This window comes from Staurois parvus, unplaced genomic scaffold, assembly GCF_062004578.1.
Source record: "Staurois parvus isolate SC_StPar_1 unplaced genomic scaffold, SC_StPar_1.0 ptg002140l, whole genome shotgun sequence".
Classification (NCBI taxonomy): domain Eukaryota; kingdom Metazoa; phylum Chordata; class Amphibia; order Anura; family Ranidae; genus Staurois; species Staurois parvus.
Genome location: NW_028319936.1, coordinates 2334539 through 2349242, shown reverse-complemented (window position 1 = coordinate 2349242; position 14704 = coordinate 2334539). Strand labels below are relative to the sequence as shown.

At 43.5% G+C, this 14704-nt stretch overlaps 1 protein-coding gene across 1 annotated transcript in view; it reads right to left on the bottom strand.

The window, feature by feature from the left end:
- The window catches only part of CLIC4 (CLIC family member 4), a 104316-nt gene extending 101274 nt beyond the window's left edge, over window positions 1–3042 (bottom strand). The window contains exon 1 of the mRNA XM_089665173.1: window positions 2764–3042. Coding sequence (XP_089521299.1) covers window positions 2764–2832 — 69 coding nt within the window. The 5' untranslated portion in view covers window positions 2833–3042. The remainder of the gene's footprint in view (window positions 1–2763) is intronic.
- Between the last annotated feature and the right edge of the window lie 11662 nt (window positions 3043–14704).

Here is a 14704-nt window from a genome sequence, read left to right as displayed (position 1 = left end):
TTGCACTGATCACTGTATTAGTGTTTTTGGGGATGTCAGTGACCCCAAGTCAGTACCCCCCAATGTCAAAACGTCTGCCGCAGTCCCGCCATAAGTCGCTGGTCGCTGCCATAAGTCCCTGATCGCCGCCATTATCAGTATAAAAAAAAAAAAAAAAAAAAAAAAAAACCTAAAAAATCCCAGTATCTTTCCCGCCATTTGTAAACGCTATAACTTTCACGTAAACCAATTAAAATTACACATATTGGGTTTTTTTTGTTTTTTTTAGCAAAGACATGTCGCAGAATACATTTTGGCAGAAATTTATGACTAAATTTGATTTTTGCATTTTTTTTTTTTTACTGGACATGTTTTATAGCAAAAGTCCAAAATGTTGTTTTTTTTCCCTCAAAATTGTCAGCTTTTTTTTTTTTTTTTTTTTTTTTTTTTAATAGCGCAAAAAATAACTGTACAGGCAATCAAATACCACCGAAAGAAAGCTCACTTTGTGGGGAAATAAAAAGGATGTAAATTTCATTTAGGTACCATATTGCACGACCGTTAAACTAGCGCAGCGCTGTATAGCAGAAAAATGGCGTAAATTGCAGTATTTATACCATAGTTTGTAGACGCTGTAACTTCCACACAAAGCAATCAATATACACTTATTGGGATTTTTTTTACCAAAAACATGTAGCAGAATACATTTTGGCCTAAATTTATAACCAACTTTGAGTTTACTATATATTTTTTATAGCTAAAAATGGCCTTTTTTTGTTTATAGCGTGAAAAATAAAAAGCGCACAGGTGATCAAATTACACCAAAAGAAAGCTCTATTTGTGTGAAAAAAAGGACGTAAATTTCGTTTGGGTGCAGCATTGCATGACCGCGCAATTATCAGTTGAATTAGTGCAGCGCCAAGTAGCAAAAAGAGGCCTGGTCATTAAGGGGGGTAAATCCTCAGGAGGGCAAGTGGTTAAGGGGTTGAAGCTTTGCATTTTGGAAAAAATGCTGTTTGATCTTGACTTCTCTGATCCTCCCATTCTTCCAGTGTCCACTTATCTCCCGATAAGACATATCATGTGGAGTCACTCTGCACATGCTCAGTTTGGTTGGTATTGCTAGAGAGGATATTTTTTTTTCTTGGGAGAATGCATGTGATCAGCACAGAGCCAAACACCACTGTGCCGACAGGTCAGGGGTTCTGCATCCTCCTTGAGCAGAACGAAAATACCTCCTACAAGCTTTAACCAGTGCTCTGCTGGACACTGATAGAAGTCACAAGACTGCTCTAACTGCTGATGAGAAAAAGGTATTTAGCAGTTTATATTTACGCCTGATAAGACATATCTTGTGAAGACACTTTGCACATGCTCAGTCTGATGTGTATTGCTAGAGAGGTTTTTATTTCTTCTTGGGAGGGTGCATGTGACCAGCACAAGACCAATCAGCACTGTCCAGACAGAGAAAAGAGGATCTGCAACCTCCTAGAGCAGGGGTAGGCAACCTGCGGCTGTCTAACTGTTGTGGAACTACATTTACCACGAGGCATTGCAACATTACTAAACCAACAGTTACAGCTATAACTTGCAGAGGCATGATGGAACTTGTAGTCCTGCAACAGCTGGGGCGCTGCAGCTTGCCTACCCCTGTCCTAGAGCAAAATGAAAACTCCTACAAGCTTTAACCAGTGCTCTGCTGGACACTGAAAGAAGTCACAAGACTGATCTAACTGATGATGAGAAAAAAAAAAAGAAGGAATTTAGCAGTTTATATTTATTAACATGATTGCATTTCCATGTTCTGTGTACAGTGGGAGATCAGATAGAGCGAATGCAGGGTCCTGGGTTCAGTAACACTTTAACATTCAATTTTAAAATGAATGGAATTTCTGAACGATAACCACATACACCGGCCAAAATTTCGTTTTGAGCAAGAAAAAGGTTTCATTCCTGCCCCTTCCAATTTTACCATCACTGCTGTTGAAAACGAACATCGATTTGACGCCACGAACGATTAGAAAATCAAAACTAATCTATACGTTGTATGGCCAGCTTGTTTAGTACAGGTATTTTTTTTTGGCACCATCAATTTACACATATATTGTACATTCACATCAGTCCATAACCCTCAAGGGGTGTACAATCTAAGGTCCCTAACTCACATTCATACATACTAGGGCCAATTTAGACAGGATCCAATGAACCTACCAGCATGTCTTTGGAGTGTGGGAGGAAACCCACACAGGCACAGGGAGAACATGCAAACGCCAGGCAGGTGGTGCTGTGGTTGGGATTGACCCTAAGACTGCCAGACAGAAGAGCTAACCATTTAGCCACTTAAAGTTTGGATTTCACTGCCTAGAGATCGCTTACTGTCCAAAAACACTGATCTGTCCATATAAACAGAAATCAAATAATAGGGACAACTGACATTGCTACAGACTTTCCCATTTGTCAGTGACCTTTGCTGAATGATCCCCTCATGGGGAAGCACAGCTCCTGCTCTGGACAGGGTACAGGTGACAGAGCTCCTAGTGCTGCAGACATGATGGAGGGGCCCAGGAGGGCTGTGCCCAACTCACATGCACCTGGCCCTCATTCCGAGGTTAGCCTCCATATATAGAAGGAGCACATCTTCTCCCTGATTAGTCCAGGGCTCAGCAGATTAGTGTGGTATAATCAGCCCATTCACTAGCAGATGACATCATTGGTCCACCGTGCTCATTCCCCATGTGTTCTGTATGAGGGGAGGTGATGGAAGGGCAGAGGATGCACACTTACCTTAACAAACAGTTCAATGAGGTTGTCTTTGTCCTCCTGCACTCCGTTCTGCGGCACAGAGATAGACATACTGCTTCTTCTCTGATAATGTCAGTCAGCCAACTTATCCCGGGCTATTCCCGTCCTGCGTCTTCCTCCTCACTTTCTCCTGTAGCTCCCACTTCCCCTCGGTCCCGCTGTGGTGTAGACTGATGGTGAGAAGGCGCCCACTACAATGAAGCCTCTTCTTCTTCCCTGGCCGCCTATGTAACGGGACTTTACTGGCAGAAGAGGCACAAGAGAGGGAGGAGGAGGAGGGGCAGGGAGGGGCGCCCGCCATGTGGAGTCTTGTTTAACCGCTTCACTCTCACAGCCTAGTAGAAGCTGAGGCGAGGGAGGAGGGAAGAGGGTCACTAATGACTTATTTTCCTTTCAGTTTTATGTTCGCACAAGGCTGGAAATAACCAAGGCAAGCACAGGATGTTCTCACATGGAGATTCCAGATATGGTTCTGGAAAAAGAGTGCAATTCCACATCTATTAGGAAGACAGTTGTCGGCATTGTGAGGGAAACTATGGGTGCAGTTCCCTCAGGTCACAGGAAAGGCTGTGCTGGCTCCCAAGGAAGGTTCCAGGGCCCTCACAGATTGATTTCTCCACATACACCCTCTGGCCACTTTATTATATACACGTTGCTAGTACCAGGTTGGACCCCCTTTTGCCTTCAGAGTTCCAGTCATTTTTTTTGTTAAAAGTCAGCAACTACAAAAACTGTAGCTGTTGACTTTTAACCACTCGCCCTCCTGAGGATTTACCCCCTTCCTGATTAACCACTTGCCTACCGGGCACTTATACCCCCTTCCTGGTTAACCCCCTGCCTACCGTCCTCTGACAATTGCCGGGTATCGGCAGTACTTTCCTCATGCTGTGACAAGTGCATTTACCAGTCATCTGCTGTGTCATTGGACACAGCTGATCACATGGTAAAAGGCCGCTGTGATTGGCCCTTAACCACATCACATGATCAGCTGTGTCCGTAGGAGGGTGTGTTTTGAGAGGACGTCATATGACACTCGTCCAGAACTGGACAACCGAGCTGTAGCCGTCATTCAGCTATGGCGTGATTGGCAAGTGGTTAAAAAATGTCCCATTACCTGCCCGTCCCCCCACACTTAAACACTTACCTGGCACCACTGCTGGTTCCTAAGCCACTCCCCTCACTTTCCAGTTTTGCAAGAGAAATGGAGGGCAGTGGGGAAATAGGCTCCTGTTGCCATCACTCAAACTCCTGAGGAGAGGCAGTCAGATTTATTTATTACTGGTACTTATATAGGATATTGTACATTCACATCAGTCCCTAACCCTCAAGGGGTATACATTCTAAGGTCCCTAACTCACATTTATACATACATATACTAGGGCCAATTTTAGACAGGAACCAATTAACCTGCCAGCATGTCTTTTGAGTGTGGGAGGAAACCAGAGTACTTGGAGGAAACCCACACAGGCATAGGGAGAACATGCAAACTCCTGGCAGGTAATGCCGTGGTTGAGATTCAAACCAACAACCCTAGTACTGCCAGGCGGAAATGCTAATCATTTAGCCACCATTTTTCCACCTTGGGCAATCAGAGGAAGCCTTATGTTCCTTGATATAACTACAACGCTTATTCTGAATGGCAAAAAAGCCTGGCTACAGTTGCAAGAAAAAGTATGTGAACCCCTTGGGATTACGTGGAGTTTTGCATGAATTGGGCATAAAATGTGCTCTGAACGTTATCTAAGTCACAACAATAGACGAACACAGTCTGCTGAACATAATACTACACAAACATTAGATGTTGCCATGGTTTAATTGCACATAACATGTAAACATTCACAGTGTAGGGAGTAAAAAGTATGTGAGGCCCTAGCTTAATGACTTCTCCCAGAGCTAATTGGAGCCAGGAGTGAGCCAACCTTGACTCCAATCAATGTCATGATATTGGATGTGTTGCTGACAGCTGTCCTGCCCTTAAAAAACACACACCTGTTTTGGGTTTATTGGTTTCAAGAAGCACTGTCTGATGTGAACCATGCCTCGCAGAAAAGAGCTCTCAGAAGACCTACCATCAAGAATTGTTGACTTGCATGAAGCTGGAAAGGGTTACAAAAGTATCTCCAAAAGCCTTGATGTTCATGTGTCCACGGTAAGACAGACTATCTACAAATGGAGAAAGTTTAGCACTGCTGCTACTCTCCCTAGGCGTGGTCGTCCTGTAAAAATGACTGCAAGAGCACAGCGCAGAATGCTGCATGAGGTAAAGAAGAATCCCAGAGTGTCAGCTAAAGACCTACAGAAATCTCTGGCACATGCTAACATTTTTGTTGACACATCTACAATAAGGAAAACATTAAACAAGAATGGAGTACATGGGAGGACACCACAGAGGAAGCCATTGCTGTCCAAAAAGAATATTGCAGCACGTTTGAAGTTTGCAAAAGAGCACCTGGATGTTCCACAGCACTACTGGCAAAATATACTGTGGACAGATGAAACCAAGATTGATTTGTTTGGGAAGAACACACAACTCTATGTGTGGAGAAAAAAAGACAGCACACCAACATCAAAACCTCATCCCCACTGTAAAACATGGCGGAGGGAGCATCATGGTTTGGGGCTGCTTTGCTGCCTCAGGGCCTGGACGGATTGTTGTCATTGATGGGAAAATGAATTCCAGAGTTTATCAAGACATTTTGCAGGAAAACGTACGACCATCTGTCCGCCAACTGAAGCTCCGCAGAGGATGGGTGATGCAACAGGACAATGACCCAAAGCATACAAGTAATTCAACAAAACATTGGCTGCAACAGCACAGAATACACCTTCTGGAGTGGCCCAGTCAGAGTCCTGACCTCAACCCGATTGAAATGCTGTGGCATGACCTTAAGAGAGCGATTCACACCAGACATCCCAAGAATATTGCTACACTGAAACAGTTTTGTGAAGAGGAGTGGTCCAAAATTACTCCAGATCGTTGTGCAGGTCTGATCTGCAACTACAGGAAACGTTTGGTTGAGGTTATTGCTGCCAAAGGAGGGTCAACCAGTTATTAAGTCCAAAGGTTCACATGCTTTTTCCTCCCTGCACTGTGAATGTTTACATGTTATGTGCAATTAAACCATGGCAACATCTAATGTTTGTGTAGTATTATGTTCAGCAGACTGTGTTCTTCTATTGTTGTGATTTAGATGACGTTCAGAGCACATTTTATGCCCAATTTATGCAAAACTCCACGTAATCCCAATGGGTTCACATACTTTTTCCTGTAACTGTAAATTGAATTCCTGCAAGAGGCAGGAAGTCACCAGTACTGCTGCCAGAGGATAGCGCCACTTACTGGATGTAGCTAATGCAGCTACAGTAAATTACATCACACGCACTGTTCACGTGTCGGACACACTTCTAGTGTAGATTCAGCGCAGATTTAAAAAGACTTATGTCTGATTTCAGAGCAGAGCGGTCTGGTTCCGGTGCAGATTACAGGCTATTGACTTCTATGGGATTTGTTTCTAAACCGCACATGCCATTAGTTGTGAACAGGATAAAATCCTGACCTGAACCTGTCCTGAACCTGACGTAAACCTGACATGAACCGCTGAACAACTACTGTATTAATTAGCTGTGAAACCTGAGCTTCAATCCTCACTACACATGTGTGAATCAGCACTAAACAATATATTTTCCAAAAATAATCCATACACATCCACTTATTAATGGCCCTGTACCTATGTTTCATGAAATTGTTTCTTACTGTGTATTTCTGCCTCCACATAACATCCCCGGTGAACTGAACCCCTTCTGTTTCCCGCTAATTACTGTTTGTTTGGAACAAGCAGGATGCGTTATTTTTGGTCATGTACACTACACTATGCACAGTACAAATCCCACAGTCTATAGTCCATCTCAGGAGGGAGCAAGAGAGTGTGCCTACATACAGTGGGACCATGGAGAATGGATGTGGCCACCCTGTAACAGGAAGTCAGATCAAAGCAGCAAAAAAGAAAAAAGAATGTGGAGATTTGGAGGAGGCTGAGAGCAATAGTAGTTGCTTTTTTTGAGCTAATATATACTAGACTATATGGTTAAGACTACGTTTACACTAGCTTTGTCTGCACATGGCAGCACACAGTGCTGTTCACACGGAAGCATTAGCGTCGCGTCTTGGCAAAACTGACACCTTATGTCCAGTCAGAAGGAGTTGAAGCCTTCCCATTCAAGTCTATGGTGCCGCTCCGCAAACGCCTGCTAGGCATTTGCGGTGCGGTTGCGAGGCTGTTGCGGAGCGTTAATACCATTTAACTTCATTATAGGAGTTTGTGGTGTGGTTTTAACACTTGGCAAACGCCTATCAACCACCTCAAAACCACGCATAGGGCATTTGAGGAGCGTTAAAAACGCTTCCCAAACGCCTGTCCAACGCTATAGGGGCGTTTGGCAAGAGTTAGGAATAAAGTCAAGTGTGAACGAGCCCTAATGGTTCTTGCTTTAGGAGACAAGCCAAGAGCTGTGAGTATTGTGGGACAGATATTTGTGGTCTCTGTTCTCTGTGGAAATGTGAGAAATAAGTGGGAAAAAGAAAGGTCTTGGGTAGGGTCAAGGTAAGTGGTCAAGAAAGAGGAAGGAGTATATGATAGGTGTGCATAGTGAGTCATCAAAAGGGTAATGAACAGTATGGCCTGGAAATTTTTCTTCATTAGTATCTTCCACAACTTAGGAGTAGTTTGCAAACCATATGCCACTGCATAATATCCAATTACAACAAATGCTATGTTAAAATTTTGCAGCCATGGTTCACAAACCCAAACTAGAAGAAAAACACAAATGTGATGCATGTACACTGACCCTTGTGCATGATTATTATTGTTATACAGTATTTATATAGCGCCAATAGTTTGCGCAGCACTTTACAATATAAGGGAGACAGTACAATTACAATACATTTCAATACAGAAGGAATATGAGGGCCCTGCTCGTGGAGCTTATAATCTAAAGGAAGGGCGTGATCCAATTAGCCTTAATGTGGCCATGGAACAATAAAACCATTTTTTGGTGCCCCCATATGACAACACTGGGCACCTGAGCAGCTAAGCAGGACTGCAATATGGGGATAAGTGGAATAGGTCTCATGCTCCTCTATACACAGAAGTAATAGTTATTTTGCATTGCTACGCCTGACTGAAAAACCACTGGAGAGAAGGGAGAGCAAATATAGGCTGCTGATGAGGCCCCTGTTGGTGATCGAGAGTTTGCAATGTGATGCAGTCATTCAGCCCTGAAGGATACATAGCTTCCAACTCCAAGATCCATTTTACCCGTCTCTTTAAAACAACTTAATTAAAGTTTCACCTCATACATTCTTAGATATTCTTTCTATTATCAAACATCTTAGGAATTCAGATAAGGGTGATCTCAAATATGTTGTATTAATATCATATATATGTGATTATATTGCCATTTTTGATCATTCTAATTATTTACCCCATATTGAAGTCTCTGCAGGCACAGACCTGGATATATACCACCTCCTCTATGTTACAATGATCACAATTCCCACACATAAGTAGCCTTCTTGTGGCCAGTCATAATATCTGACCTTCAATCATAAATGGACAATATTCACATTTTCCATTTTTGTGAACATATTCTTTTTTTCTTTTGTTATTTGTTTTTTTCCAGCACACATCACTAAGAGCTAGAACACTCTCCATACTTTCTAAACAAAGGGCCCATTTACTCTCCTGCAGACTCTAGAGGGCCAGACATTGGAATGAGTGGAGAAATAGTACCCCATCATTTCTAGCGGGAGGAATTGTACCCGATTGTTGGTGTCAGTAGGAGGAATGTCCAATCATCAGTGTCAGTAGGAGGAATGATGCCCCATTATTGGTGTCAGTAGGAAGATGAGTGCCCCATCATTGGTGTCAGTGAAAGAAATAGTGCCCCATTATTGGTGTCAGTGGGAGGAATACTGTCTCATATCACTGAAAGGAACAGTTCCCCAAGGGTCGGATAAAGGGCCTCAGTTGGAGACCACAGGACTAGAATGTGCTGTAATGGTTTTTCTTTCCTAAATACATACATCGGTTGACTTGATATTCATTTTTTTTACCGCATCATTCTCCCCTAGAAGGTACCAGAATCCAGAAGGTACCAGAATATCCCAGATCTTATAAGAAATATTTTAAATCAGAAGAATGTTTTAAATTCAACCTTTTTCATGTTGATTCTGCCTTTACAGAAGACCTTGCCTCTTACTATTTTTTGGCACTGCAATATTCCTCACTTAGCCATCTTCCATTTTCACCCGTTTTTGGAACCTAGACTTCAAAGTTAGTTGAAATCCTGTGAGCCTGAACAATTTCTGCACACTCTTAGATATTGCTCAAGAGGAATGCTCCTTACCAATATCTGGAAGTGGCAGCCTCTAGCATGGAGAAGGCTATTTATGGCAGTGGGGTTTCTATACTGGCATGTGAGTAGCTGCTTTTTAGGAATGACCCCGAGAGCATGTGCTGTGAAGAAATGCTTTTTTATTTTATTTTATTTTTTTGGGGGGGGTTAAATTTTAATTGTAGTAAAAATTTTCAGTTTGGAGGGACTCTCCTGCTATGCAGCCCAGCCTGCTCTAGGAAAGGTTCCTGGAGTGAGCCGGTAGTAGGTAGGACAAATAGAACATACCTGTTGCACATGGTCCTGGGGATGGTTTGAAGAAATGGGTGCTGTAGCATTTACCAGCTGGAAACCAGTAGGAACACAAGTTAAAATATACTGTAGATAGACTTCATATCTTTTTTCATGTACTACATCTTATTAAGTGTTCTTGCATGGCATGGCATGGCATATACAGTTGTGTCCAAAATTATTCAACCCCCACTGAAATTGAGTGTTTTGGCCAGTTTGACATTGCTTTTGATCATTCAGTCATCTTGCTTACATTTACATTAAAGAGGCACTTGTAGGTCAGACAAATATAACATAACAGTTATAATGAAATAACCACAAATGTCTTTTCTGTGCTCACAGCATTATCAGTTTTATTCAACCCCCAAGTGACATTCAATCTTAGTACTTAGTACAGCATCCTTTTACAGTTATAACAGCTTTTAAACGTGAAGCATAGCTTGACACAAGTGTCTTGCAGCGATCTACGGGTATCTTCGCCCATTCTTCATGGGCAAAGGCCTCCAGTTCAGTCACATTCTTAGGCTTGCGCACTGCAACTGCTTTCTTTAAGTCCCACCAGAGGTTCTCAATCGGATTTAAGTCTGGTGACTGCGATGGCCACTCCAAAATGTTCCAGCCTTTCCTCTGCAACCATGCTCTAGTGGACTTGGAGGTATGCTTGGGATCATTGTCCTGTTGAAAGGTCCAACGTCTCCCAAGCCTCAGGTGTGTGACGGACTGCATCACGTTTCCATCCAATATCTCCTGGTACTGAAGAGAATTCATGGTACCTTGCACACGCTGAAGCTTCCCTGTACCTGCAGAAGCAAAACAGCCCCAAAGCATGATTGACCCTCCACCATGCTTCACAGTAGGCAAGGTGTTCTTTTCATCATAGGCCTTGTTCTTCCTCCTCCAAACATAGCGTTGATCCATGGGCCCAAACAGTTCTAATTTTGTTTCATCAGTCCACAGAACACTATCCCACAACTTTTGTGGTTTGTCCACATGGCTTTTGGCATACTGCAGTCGACTCTTCTTATTCTTTGGAGACAGCAAGGGGGTACGCCTGGGAGTTCTGGCACGGAGGCCTTCATTACGCAGTGTGCGTCTTATTGTCTGGGCTGAAACTTCTGTACCCACATCTGACAAATCTTTTCTCAGTTCCTCAGCAGTCACACGGGGACTTCTCTCCACTCTACGCTTCAGGTAGCGCACAGCAGTCGAAGTCAGCATCTTCTTTCTGCCACGACCAGGTAGCGTTTCAACAGTGCCCTTTGCCTTGAATTTGCGAATGATGCTTCCTAAGGTGTCTCTTGGTATGTTTAACATCTTTGCAATCTTCTTATAGCCATTGCCCTTCCTGTGAAGAGAAATCACCTCTTCTCTTGTCTTCCTGGACCATTCTCTTGCCTTCACCATGTTTGTAACCACACCAGTAAATGTCTAGAAGGAGCTGAGTATCACAGTCATTTTAAAGCTGCCTAATTGGTGCTTATTATGCTTGATTGCTGCTCGGTGACATCCACAGGTGTTTTCAATACCTGATGGAAAGCACCTGTATGAACCTCTGTTCTTCAGAGTGGTAGTCTTTAAGGGGTTGAATAATTGTGGCAATGAAGAAACCACATAAGAACCATTTACTACTGTATTACATAAACAATTGATGTCATTTTAGTTGCATTTGGGTAGTTACAACGTCCTTGTAGGATTTGATTCTGAATACAATTCCAAATGTACACTATAGTCCCTAAACCCCTTTACAGCATTGGGGGTTGAATAATTTTGGACACAACTGTATATTCTTCTTAATATAGCCAAAGTTACCATCCTAACTCCTCCCACAGTTTTTACACTACATAGACAGAAATATATCGAAACGTGCGGATTGTTCCCGATTGGTGTGCTATTACTTTATGGAATGGTTCACAAAATATCTGCGTTTTTGTGGTGAAATTGGTCCCATAGGAATGAATGGTGGAATGTTCAAAACTAGTTACTCTGCCCAGTCTGCCCAGTCCAACCTTTTCACAGTTACTCCAGCCACTGCAACCACACAACAGTTACTCAAGCCACTCCACCCAGTTACTCCGCCCACTCCAGTTGTAGACTACTGGTGGAGGCAAGAACACTTCACACAATTTCCCCAGAAATTGTAGCTTTTCTAGTTCAGTATGCTGTTCTATCTGTGATGATTCTACTTTTGACATTATTTCTGTATATGTACCATCCCCCTTGCCTCTGCTGCTTGTTGTTTGTGGGAGCCAGCATGCCTCGATTATCCCTGTATGATGTAAAATAATAAATAAAGAATACAAAAATATATATATACTGTAGATCTCTAGCACACAATGGATCTTTAAGATAGCGTCCAAAAATGTATTAAAGCAATCACATCACAGCAGTAAACTGCAATGTTTCAGGACTATGCATGATTCCTTCATCAGGCATGTGATCACATACAATATCAAGGGGTCCTGCATGGACCTGAAACATTGCAATTTACAGCTGTGATGTGATCACTTTAATACATTGTTGGCCATTATCTTCAAGATTCACAGTGTGCTGGTGATATATGTTTTGACTTACAGTAGGTAAGAAACTCTTTGCTCCTGATCATTTCTCTACATTTCTGATTGCACTCAACGGAGCCTAGTCAATTAATTATTGTGGAGCTTGTATGTATGATCAGAAAGCTATGGACATGATAAGGAACTGAGTGGTCGGGTCTCACTGGAGAGGGTCATGCTGTAGGGCAGGCATCACTAAATGGCGGACTGCAGTCTGGATGTGGGCCTTGCCACTGTATCATCCAGACCCGGTCACGCCATTTAGGAGCCACTTCTTCCCCCGTCCTTCGCCACCCTTCGCCACTGTTGTAACAGCAGAGCGGACAACAGGAGACTGAACATTTGTGGTCAGATGCGGGAAGCACAGCACAGCATTGAATAGAGCGTGGGAGCTGCCAGGGTTAACTTTTTAAGTTAACCAGCAGCTGATTGGAAGCAGGGCAGTCCTAGCAGCCAATCACCTGCTGGTTAATACAAAAAGTTACCCCCCCCCCCGCAGCTCCCGTGCTCTATTCAGTGCTGTGCTTCCTGCATCCAATCAAGAAATTGTATGACAGCTCCTGCTCCCGTGCTCTGTTCAGTACTGTGCTGTTATTCCACACTCGCTCCAGACATGTTCTGTCTCCTGCTGTCCGCTTTACTGTTATAACAGCGGCAGAGGATGGGAGGAAAGAAGGGGTTCTGATCAAAGATGTACTGTGCTTCCCACACCCGATCCAGAAATGCTCTGCCTCCCGCTCTACGCTCTAAGGTAGGAGAGTGAAGGGGGGTCAGGGATACTACTCTGGCTGTGTGTGATGTAAAGGGGAGGGGGGGCAAAATGTGAAGAGGGCCATTGCTGTGTGCATGTGGTGGTGGTGGGGGGTGATGTAAAGGGGGCAGTGCTGTGAAGGGGTGATGTAAAGGGGGGGCAGTGCTGTGGGGGTGGTTGATGTGAGGAGGGCAGAGAACACTACTTTTGGGTGGATTTTTGATGCGAGGAGGGGGGCAATGCTGTGGAGGGGGAGATGTAAAGGGGGGTAGTGTTTTGGTGGGGGTTATGTGAAGGGGCAGAAGACAGTACTGTGGGGGAAAGATATGAAGGGGGCAGAGGACAGTAGTGTGGGGATGGGGGGTGATGATTTTAAGGGGGGTTGAAGACTGCTGAAAATAATGGGGGTGTACTGTAAAGGGGTTGGTAGGGGTGATGTGCAGGGGGCCTGAGAACACTACTGTGAAGGTGAAACTGATGTGAAATTGGGGACCTGTGACATGTAGGCGGGGAGACTGAGGACATTGAAGTATAGGGATTGTGATATACTATAGGAGAGGGCTGAAAGAAAATGCGGTTCGAACCTCTGTTGGAAGAAATTTGTACTGGTTGGACCTCCATGAGTTTTAATTCAGTCTGCTGTAGGGTCTCAGATTGTCCTTAGAGAGTTTGCTCTGTGTGAGAGACTGTCCAGTTAGAAAGACTGACACATAGTGAGACTGTGCTATTAAAGAAACAGCTTTGTACAAAAATTGCCTTGCCCCTTAAGATATACAAAGACAATCTGCCCTGGAGATAGCCTGTGCCCTGCGGAGAGACTGTCTTGAAAGAACCTGCTTCCTTATCTTCACTGTTCCAGCAGCTCCTCCTGTGCTTGGGGCACCCATAGAACAATAAGGTGTTCTTGCTGAATAAGGAATTTGGTTTATATGTGTCCTTCAGTCCCACAAAGACATTGCTTCAAACATGAGGGTTTGCTGTGGTCCTGGTGTTTTTAAATGTAGTAGTCCCACGCAGCCAGGCTATATACTTTTAAATTAGAATTTCCCTTACATTTTTTATTAGTATTCCATAATTTGCCTATCTCTACTCCTTTACAATGATATCATGTCGCATCCTTCCTATGGACATATTAAACAATAATGGTTTGAACTTGTTTACCATGATTAAAGAAAATACAGTGAGGAACAGAAGTATTTGAACACCCTGCGATTTTGCAAGTTCTCCCACTTAGAAATCATGGAGGGGTCTGAAATTTACATTGTAGGTGCAATCCCACTCTTAGAGACAGAATGTAAAAAAAAATTCAGGAAATCACATTGTATGATTTTTAAAGAATTTATTTGTCTTGCACTGCTGAACATAAGTATTTGAACACCTGAGAAAATCAGTGTTAATATTTGGTACAGAATCCTTTGTTTGCAATTACAGAGGTCAAATGTTTCCTGTAGTTCTTGACCAGGTTTGCACACACTGCAACAGGGATTTTGGCCCACTGCTTCACACAGATCTCCTCTAGATCTGTCAGGTTTCATGGCTGTCGCTGAGCAACACGGAATTTCAGCTCCCTCCAAAGATGTTTTATTGGATTTAGGTCTGGAGACTGGCTAGGCCACTCCAGAACCTTGATATGCTTATTACGGAGCCACTCCTTGGTTATCCTGGCTGTGTGCTTCGGGTCGTTGTCATGTTGGAAGACCCAGCCACGACCCATTTTCAATGCTCTGACTGAGGGAAGGAGGTTGTTGCTCAAAATCTCAAAATAAATGGCCCCATTCATCCTCTCCTTAATACAGTATAGTCGTCCTCTCCCCTTCGCAGAAAAGCACCCCCAAAGTATGATGTTACCACCCCCATGCTTCACAGTAGGGATGGTGTTCTTGGGATGCAACTCATTCTTCTTATTCCTCCAAACACGACGAGTGAAGTTTAGACC